General features: G+C 30.4%; 1 protein-coding gene across 1 annotated transcript; it reads right to left on the reverse strand.

Annotated features, from left to right (window-relative positions):
• Positions 1 to 391: 391 nt before the first annotated feature.
• LOC102620890 (probable glutathione peroxidase 2) lies at positions 392 to 3,212 on the reverse strand. The gene is made up of 7 exons (XM_006494122.3): positions 3,013 to 3,212; positions 2,553 to 2,629; positions 1,726 to 1,787; positions 1,502 to 1,620; positions 1,238 to 1,405; positions 1,100 to 1,139; positions 392 to 662 (listed from the first exon to the last, which is right to left on the reverse strand). The coding sequence occupies exons 1-6, from the start codon at positions 3,166 to 3,168 to the stop codon at positions 1,107 to 1,109; spliced, it is 615 nt and encodes a 204-aa protein (XP_006494185.2). The 5' UTR covers positions 3,169 to 3,212; the 3' UTR covers positions 392 to 662; positions 1,100 to 1,106.
• Positions 3,213 to 10,772: the final 7,560 nt, after the last annotated feature.

Raw genomic sequence — 10,772 nt, forward strand, 5'->3', positions numbered from 1 at the left:
AACTTTTACAATTTTTTTTTTTTTGGCTACAAACACAAATTGGAATAAATTTTAGTTAATATCAAATTCTTACTCTTTTACAATCGACTTCTTTTTTTGTCTTTGTAAAATTTATGGCATTTGTAATAGACAAAACGACCGAATAAAATAATTGGAAGTGAATTTGATTAGATGCATTTTTTCTTTGAATATAGAGGATAAAATTGTAAATACAAAACGAAAAGTGGTTTTATAAGAGAAGTAGAGGGGTGCCAGTAGCGCCTCTCTTACGAATTTTGAAGGAGCCCACATCATGTTCTTAGTCAGAGTCAAGAAGCCCGAATATATTAAAAATAAAAAGACTATATTCTACTTCAAATTACTAAATGCATATAGAAGAATGAAAATGCCCTAAAAATAAAAATAAATGAATATATTCATACGATCATCCAACTTTTACAAGCATGCCATGAATATAATTACACAGATCCACACGACTGAAAAGGGTAAAATATTTTGAAATTTTGACCTATTTATTAAACATTCTCTTTCTTTGGGCATTATTGGAGCAAACATATCACAAAATACATAATAAAATTAACCACGAACTGTTAATTTGATAATCCTCCCACATACACGAGGCTTCAGGTCTTACATCATGAAATTGGAATCTTCACAGCATCCTGCATAATAAAAAATGAAAAAAAAATGTAGCACACAAAATTCTCATTAAAATGATCACTAATTAGTATACAAACAGTAGCTTCAACATCAATTAATTAAGAACCATATTGATAAAAGTCACTATAGCTCTTATTTAAACTTGCTTTTGCAGCTTAACAGGTTCCCTAATGTACTGATTTATTTCATGTTAACTGCTATGGAACAACTATAGATGCATGGTTCTGCAAATTCAATAGTAATGATCAAACCTGAAACCCCATTTTATTGATATTCATTTCCCCATTGTTGTGGAAATGTAAGTTATAAATCTTGAGCAACAAGGCCAACCAGGCATAAGGCTTAATTTATATTTACCAAATCCTAACCTCTTTTTGCTAAAATAAAGAAAGAGTAACAATGATGATGGTAAGTAAATTCTTATTGAAATGCTTCAAACCTTGTATTCAACATGATCCCAGCAGATTTTGTATGTCTTTCTGCAAGGGGAAATGAACAATAATTGATTAGTGACATTTGAAAGCCTTTCTGAGAAGTGAGAATTAAGCAATTATCAAAGAGGAATCGTTGTTCCAACCTCGATCTTAAGAGGTGATGTTGTAGGAGCATATCTCTCTACAACCTTCCCTTCTTTATTAACCAGAAACTTGGTAAAATTCCACTTGATTGCATCTCCAAGGAATCCTCCTTTCTCTGATTTTAGAAACTTGTAAATAGGTGCCGCATTCTTTCCATTCACATCAATCTACCATAGCAAAGTAAAGCAATTGTTAAAACATTGTGCACATGGGTTGAGAAGAAACTTTTACTTTGAACTGGTCTTCTGCGTATAAAGGATTACCTTATCAAAGATTGGGAATTCAGCTTTGAACATTGTGCATGCAACTTCCTGAATTTCCTCATTGCTTCCTGGCTCCTGTCCTGCAAACTGGTTGCAAGGGAACGCAAGGACCTCAAAGTCTGCATTAGCAGTTCTGCTCGTTTAGGAGACTAAATTCTAGTCTTTGGAAACATTATGGAACTCAACAAACTTATTACATGGCCGGGCAAGAATGAAATACAGACCTTGGTTTTTGTATTTTTCATACAAAACATTCAGTTCCTTATAGTTAGATTGCGTTAAGCCACTGCAAAGAATGATAATATAAACATGAGAAACACAAAAGATATCAAGCAAGAAAACCTGTAGCTTGCTAGCTAATTAAAGCGCAAGACACATGACAAGCTTCAGCCTTGGAAAAGAGATTATCACTCTCTGCATTCAGTTTCAGATGGAGAACAGCAACTTTCTTTTATTAAACAACAGCGGTGACCAGAGTGCCATTCTATATTGAGCAAAGCATATCTGTTACCCAACCTATTAATTTGTGTAAAACACCTCACCATAGTCCAGAAGGGAAGAAAATTGTGTCACTTCTAGTGGCCGAAAATGAAATGAACTAGATCAAGGGGGGGCCACAATATTATGTTTGAGGCAGATTATAAGCTCTGTTCTTTCTATGTTACTTCCAATTGTTCAAACTCTGAAATCCATTCCCAGTGCATCTATCAACCGAAATTATATAGCCATGCCTGTGTATGAGAATTTAGAGAAGACAGCATAAGATCTGATACAAGATGTTGCAGTATTTCTAACGCTAAGCTATGGTGTCTACCTGACTAACACTGAATTTCAGCCTCAATACAAAATATAGGGATGACAATTGCAACTAATTTTGCCTCAATCATATTACAAACTGGGGTGAGCAAAGTTTACACAGCATGAAGTATATAATATGCGCCTACATGGCATAAATAAAGATTGGAAATGCAATTAGGAGATTAAAAGTATTACCATGTCATAGGAATGTTCATCAAGACATTTTAATGTAGAAGAAATAAAGCTACATTACCATTTGGAAGCAACATTCACTACCAGGAGAACCTTCCCACGGTACCCACTTAGACTCACATCATTTCCACGAATATCCTGAAATTGAACCCAATTATCAGAGCATATGCAGATATCGTCAGAGCCCTTCAAAATCGCCGATTCTTGTAAGATGTTTATATATCATTTTTCGTTTTTCAGGGTCCAAACAGAACAAAAATTAGACACAGACCAAAACATAAAATATATGTGGTGCTCAATTTCTTAAGAACATCAACTACCAAATTATCAATAAAATCAAAATATATAACAAATCACTAACAATCAAAACGTGAAAAGCTAATAAATCCAATGGAGCAGTTTACAACAGCCCACAGCAGCAATCAAACCAAAGCTGATGCTTAAATACATAAACTTCCATGAAAACAACGAAACATAAAGCATAAAATTCATAACCAAAAAAGCGGAGAAAAAAAAAATACCTTGACAGTGAAGTCATAGATGGACTTGGGAGCCTCTTGCGTAGCCATATTCTTTGCAGAAAAAGAAGATGGGTATTTGTAAAAATACAAGAAAAATGCGAACACAATAAAGAGGAATGAAACCCAGTTGCTATTTTTCATCAAACGCAATGTCATGCGTCATTTATAACAGAAATCTTTCTTGTATACAAAGAAAGTCACGATTTTTTGTCAAGAATTTAAATTAATATTCAAACCTTCCTTCTAGAGATAAGCATGTGAAATTGACAACTATTCGGAATCTTTGAATTGGGTAATAACATTGGGCCCCCTAACTGTTTAATATTTCTGAAAAATGGATACAACTTGTCTATCTATTCCGAATAGGTTCCGAAATCAAAATAGTGAGTTTGCAATTGTTACGACTTATATTATAATATATTTTTGCTGTTCTAGGATGCTGCTAATAAAATTGTAAGTTTCAAAAGTAAAATGTATGTGTTTTGTGAATTTTATTTTGTTATTAGAGTTTTATTTCATTAAATAATGATTAAAATAGACACAAATTAAATATTTAGACGCGTTTTTCTCCCTCTCAAAGAAGTAAATTTATATAATTCATGTGATTAGCCTAATTGATGTTATTTTATTGCGCATTGTTTTCTTATTTAGGAGGTACAGTTGGCAAGCCGCTGGTTGTGGCAAAATTAAAGTCACAGTTTCTTCGAATAAATATCAACCAACTGTAAGCTGCCACGTCTGTAAACGATGACCCCGGAGACGGTGTGAACGTGCTTCTTCTTCTAAATGTGATCAGAATATGTTAGTCCAATAAGTACGAAATTTAGGATCTTCATGTAAAATGGGGCCAAATGAATACTAGAAAATTCGCTTGGGCACATATGTTGGCAAGCATGGGAAAATTACCACATTATAATAAATCTATCGCAATCGTGATCTTTACTTTAAACTTTTGTTTGCTAAGCAAAAATAAAGATTAAAGAAATATGCATAGAAGTGAAGATCTAAAATGAGCAAGAGTTATATAAGCGAGAAAAAGTGCAATACTTTGTACATTCATTTTTTAAATGGACCAATTACACCAATGATTGAGTTACGATAAAGAGAGAAAAAGAGCAATATTTTAGTTCCTCCTAAACTTTTTTTTTTTTTTTTTATCGTTTTAGTTCTTTATAGAATTTAATACCTCATTTTTCATCCCCGTCACAAAAACGAACACAGTGTCAAGAGGCAAAAATTAGATAAATTAGTTAGTTGGTCTTGAATAATCAAATTGTATGTGAAAATGGTCATTTTATCCTGCAAAACCAGTGATGATTAGGTATTAAAAATCTATTAAAGGTAGGGGTTGTTTGTCTTTTGTCTCTGAAGTCTTAATTTTACTTATTTTAGATATTTATAATTTATAATTTATTTATTTTTCATTACTTATGTTTGATTATATGATGTTTAGGTCTAGTGGAAAAGTTAATATTCCGTCTTTTATATGAATGATAAAACATCTAATAAAACTTTAATATTCTCTCATAAATACCCTTATTAAATAAATTTATTTTATATTATATAACTTATTCTCTTATTATATTTTATTTATAACTTTTTCTAATATGCATGTATTAAACGTTTTTTTGTGAATAAGAATTTTAAAAATAATAGAACTTTAGGTGAGTGTATTTTATAATAAGTTCATCTCTTTATATTTATATTTACTATTTTTATAATAAATTTTGAATTTTATCTAATACATTAATTTTAATTCAATTGATTAAAAAATTCTTGATGGCTTGTAATTAACAAGAAAAAATATCAATATAATATACTAAAAATAACATCATAAATATCATATATTAATGTAAAAAAAATGTGCTAGATATATATTTTATTTTTTCATGCTTTGTTAAGATAAACATTATCAATTTTTCTTTTTTACTAATCAAATAATTTATTTATAACTTGTTATGTATTTAATCAATAAAATATAAGTATTATTAATCTTTATGAGGTTATATACGTCAAAATATTTATATTTTAGATGTTTTATTTTTTAGAAACAAACAACTTAACACTTATATTCATATATTGAAAAAAGAAAAATAAGCATGCCATTCATATATATGTATTAAGACCTATTTAGAATTCAGCTAAATTTAGACTATTCAAATTTCAGACAAAAAAACAAACGCTACCGTAGTGTTAATTCTTTTATTTGAAATCCAAATAAGTTTGAATTTGATTTTAAGTCCAAATGAATTTAAATACAAATGTCTGAATAATATGTTTTTTTTTCTTTTTTCAATATTTGAAATCCAAATGGCATCTTATTTATTGTTGTAAAAAAAATCATAAACATGATTATTTGACATTTCTTATAAGTCGAAACAAAAAAAAAGTTTAAGTTTAATAATCTAAGAAATAATTATATTCAATAGAGTTTCTTTATATAATATTTACTTGAGATATTTTTTGATTCAGATAAAAATTATAAAAGTTCACTTTTATTTTATCTAAATGTAAGTGTGTAAAAATCATATATTAGTTACAAAACAAACAAACAAATTTTAAAAAATATCTTAAATTAATAAAATTTTAGACTTCATATGTTTAACAAATAAGTCCAAAAACTAATTAAAGTGGTATCAAATAAAATTTAAAAGCAAAGCATCAATATGTAATAGATAAAAAAAGAAAATCTAACACATGGTACATAATTTATTTATTTTTTGATGCATTGGAGCCTAGTAAACACTAGGCCAGAACAGAACGGAGAATAGAGGTCTCATACATATAATGACATAACCAATAACCAAGCCCCTCAAGGGGTTTTCAAATACATGAAGACCAAAGGGTAAGGAACCAGCAAGTTTCACCATGGAATCTGCAGCAAAATTGGCTTCTCGATATATGTACTTTATGTTAATGAGCCATTGTATGTTCATCAATTCCTTAATAGCAGTTATGATGGAAAAATGTGCATTCGGCATCAAGCTAATGGAGGAAATGTCGCAGTACTGCCAATATTATTTTCGGTCGAGAATCATAACTAATAATTAAAACCATAATTAAGCTTGCAAGCATGTAACAGTTACTTGATGAACTCCATGATGCAAAAATTACACACAAAACTTTCATAATTGACACCCTTAAATCCATCTTTGGCTGTCAATGCCATGCCATAATATTCTTGTTTGGTTCGTTCCTTTTCTCCTGAAAGTTGCATTAACATAATTATATCTATCGAAGAGGCTTCTCTGGTTGCTGGTGTAGCCTCAGGAATTACCACTGTCGTGCTATCGATAATAATTATCTTTCCATTTCCTGGAATAGCCTCATAGCAATTCTTCAACAAACTCAAGCAATGCTCATCGTCCCAATTAGGAAGTATCAACTGCAGAATTAAAAACTAATATTGATTGGCATTAGTTATCAGCAACCCTGTCGTAGCCAGAGACATTTTAGATAATTTTTAAAATATAGAGATTAAATAGGTAATTGATTTAAACTGTAAGGGCTATATAAACATTTGCTATAAATTACTTCGAAAACTAACCTTCATCAAAATGGCATCCCCATTTAGAATTTTTTGGAACATTTTCCACCCACACTTTCCACACCTACAACATATACGTGGATTAATAAAATTAATATTATTGAGTTTGTAAAAATCCAAATAAAAAATATTTAATGGCCGAACTTGTTCATTAGTGGGAAAGCATATGTATCAGGATAAAATGAGGCATCTCGAATAACATGAAGTAGGTCCAAAATTAACACCTTAATATGAGGATATTTAGAAGTACTTATTTTAAGAGTGACTCCAAGGCCACCAACCCACCACCTACATCCACCAGCTGCTTGATTTTCTCAAAGCCTTTGTAATAGTCAAGAATTCTATTCATACTATGCTATTGTGACTCAACATTGCCGTATTTAGAACTTCATTGAATCTAGAATCAAGGCCTGCGTGCTCATAGTTCCCTATTCCATAATCTATATTGAATGGGATTCATCCTTCAAATGACTTTCTCGTGCCTTTTATTATTAGCTTCAAATCTACATACTGACGATTGGATTGGGAAAAATGTTATATTCAAAGAATATAGGGTATTTGAAAAATGAAAGATATTTAAATGTTTGTAAGACAAACCATATATCTCGTAAGGCTTGGTTTCCAGCCAGGGCCATGAGGGGACAGAGCGAAACACCATCTTGATTAAGCACGAAGCACGTATTTGGCCACAGGTGCAAGACGTTGTAGCCTGCGGTCATCACCAGCTGATGAAAGAGAGCGACGAAGCACACGGTCAAGCATCACCGCTGCATTGGGGTTGTGGCTCGGCATTTGTGCTTCGATTTCTGCTGCCGAGAGTTTAGCCCGTGGACCTGCTTTGGCCATAATCTCAAACACTCCCATTCCAAGTTTTGCTGCTGCTTACATCGCTGCAGGTGATAATCTGCTCATTCCTAGTTGCATGGCAAATAAATAAATCTCTTCTTCATTTTCTTTCGTCTTCTTCTTGCTCGTGCGCTTTGTTTGGGTCTTTGCCGAAGAATCCATTTGTTTCTTGATAGATTCAATGGAGCAGTTTTAAACAACCCACATCAGTAATCTTACCAAAGCCGATCTTTAATATATAAACATGCGTGGAACCAATAAAAATAAAGCATAAAAATTCATAGCCAAAAAGAATAAATAAACACCTGGATGTTGAAGTCATAGAGGGATTACTTGGGTGCCCCTTCGGTAGCCATTTTCTTTGGGGAAAAAGGAGAAACCCAGTAGCTATCTATCATCAACTGCAGGCCCATTTGTCATTTATAACAGAAATCTTCTTCACGGACAAGGAATTAAACACAAGATTTTTTGTCCACAATTTACATTAATATTCAAACCTTCCACTTATTAATTCGCATTATTACCCAATTTTTTTGAATCTTTGAGTTGGGTAATAACATCGACGGCTCCCTAATTGTTTTAAATTTCTTAAACACGGATATAATTCGTCTATCCATACTGAATATGTTCCCAAAACAAGAATGGATAATTTGTTACTATTGTGCCTTATAAAAAATGTGAGCCTTGAATTTAGGACCCGAATCTTAAAAAGATCACTCTATATTACTAGAGTCACATATTAATATATAGTTTGAAACAAACAATAATATAATGACATATAATGTCCCAAAGGGGGCCTAAAATGATTTGACACTACTTGTAAATATTGAAGTTTTGAATTACAGAATTAGGAATGTATTTTTTTTTATAAATGAACACACTATGCCATAACTTGAGAAAATGTAAAATAATACGACTTCTAATTGTTATTTTATTTGTATATATTTTTTTTGTCTTATTTAAGAGCTACAGTTGCCAAGTGGCTAATTGGGGCAAAATTTAATGACACAGATTTTTCGAGTCCTTTTATACAAACATTAACCAACTGAGCTACCACGTTAATTCGTAGAATGATGTCACAGAGATCAAACAGTTTAGGTGTAAATTAGTTGTGCTTCTAGACGTGAGCAACAGATTTTCATCCAATTAGGTGCAAATTTTGTAAAATGTTGCCAAATAAATTGTTCAAAAAACCGTCAGTTTGTCACAATGTGAAATGTATAAGATGATTTGAAATCTCGAAGTTAAAAATAAGGTGAAAAAGTGGTCAGTAATCATTAAAATAAGTTGAAAATAAGGTAAATAAGTGGTTAATACTCGTTTAAATAGTGGTTTGTATGAAAATCGATTCACTATCATGATTCTTTATTTTAAAATTTTGTTTATTTCCACACACATAATTTCAAAAATATCAATAGATTTTGATTCCACTTATAGATTATCAAATTTAAGTAACTACAAAAACTACAAGGTATAGATTTTTTTATACATTACATTTTATATTCAAGTTTAGATTAGTTGAAACCTTCATCTCCTATTCTAAAAGACAGTATTACATATATGTATATGAGTGTGCGTGCGCGCGAGTGTATATAAAATAAGGCGCGACAAAAATCTAACTTTAAACTCTATTATTGTTTTAATTTATTTTTGTTTTATAGGAAATTTTGTAAATAGATTTCTCTTTTCCTCCTTTTACATTGGCATTCTGTGGTAATTAATGTCGAAGTTTCCCACTTCTATATGCTAGCCAAGCAAGAATAAAGATCGAATAAATATTCATATCAGCAACTAGTATTTACTGGATTCTCTTTTTCCCTGACATTGGTATTCTTTCGTAATCTCCAAGCTTCCTACGTCAACCTATGCTTGCTGAGCAAGAATAAAGATCAAAGAAATAAGCTGCTGTCTTTTAAAATTAATAATATTACTTTGCCTAGTAAAGTATGAATAGATTGATTGTACGTGTAAAATAAAATATCATTTAATTTTATTTTTGAGTTGGACTATTAGCACCCCTTCATTAATCTTATAAAAATCCTGTTATAGTGTAATTACATTTAAAGATAAATATAAATAGAATTAAACTATTTATTTTTTCCCTTCTCAATTTTATTTTGCTTGCACAATATAATTTTTTTATTATCATTAAAATAATTTGAATTTAAGGAGTAACCCTCTAAGCCAAAATAAAATTCTTGTAATAAACACAACAATTTAATTAAGATACAACATAGTGGAAAAACAAATAAAATAAAATTTTAACTCATTGCAACTAATTTTTTAAGGATTCTCAAACTAAATGTTGAACCCAATGAACTCAAAATTTATAGGTAGGATAAAATTATATTAAACCCATGAAAAATTCATTATTTTCCAAGTATAATGTTTTTCTTACTTTTTCTTTAAAAATTAAATAATAAAAAAAGTTTGAAGAGTGGAATATAAATATTAAGGCTGAAAGAGGGAGAAAATTATTAGAAATTGAAAAATTCATAAATGAAAAGAGTGTTCATTTAGGAAAATCATATTTTTGGTATTAAATGAAATATAATTAAAAAAAGGGTTTCAATAGAATTTTGGAGGGGTGTTAATAGTCCGACTCTTATTTTTTAAAGTAGTAGTGTAAATACCAATTTAATTAAATAAAATTATTTAAAAAGTTATATTATCAGTAAAGAAAGTCTTTAATTTTTTTTTAAGTAAAGATTCTTCGAACTTTGTTCCCACTACAAAGTAGAAAGCATTTATGCTTCATTAACTAAAATCTTAATAAGATTCAGGAAATAGACCCCAAAGCATCTGATTTCTACATGAAGGACTTGATAAATACCGTTTTAACCTTTTTATATTTGTAATTTATTAAATTAAACATCTTCAAGAAAAAGTTTTCCAAGTCAAAAATCTACTTTTATTTTTACGACGGTAATGGTGAGGTTGGTTTTGTAATATGCAATAAAAAATGACATGAGCTACATGGTGGTGGAATAAATAAACAGGAGATTTAGGTGTCTATTTTCAAAATTTAAGAGATTCGCCAATACATAAAGACAAATCTTTGAAGTACTTATGAGTAACAGCTAAATCGGAAGTTAAGCCCTAGATTAGCAAAGAGCCCCCTAAGGAGCTCTCTCCGTTCTATTCAATGGACTATTTGCTAAAATTCGTTTTTCATCTTATTACTCGTAATGAGTTTGATAAATATTATCTACTAACAATTTTGTCTCGAAATTAATTTAAAGCACGACAGTTACAAATGAATACAAGAATTTACTAACCCCTCCTCTAAATACTTAAAATAAATCCAACTTTTATAAATATGAAGAGGTGCCCAAAATTGGATGAAGTGTCTTCGAAATTTTGTTTT

The sequence above is a fragment of the Citrus sinensis genome, chromosome 3 (assembly GCF_022201045.2).
Source record: "Citrus sinensis cultivar Valencia sweet orange chromosome 3, DVS_A1.0, whole genome shotgun sequence".
NCBI lineage: Eukaryota > Viridiplantae > Streptophyta > Magnoliopsida > Sapindales > Rutaceae > Citrus > Citrus sinensis.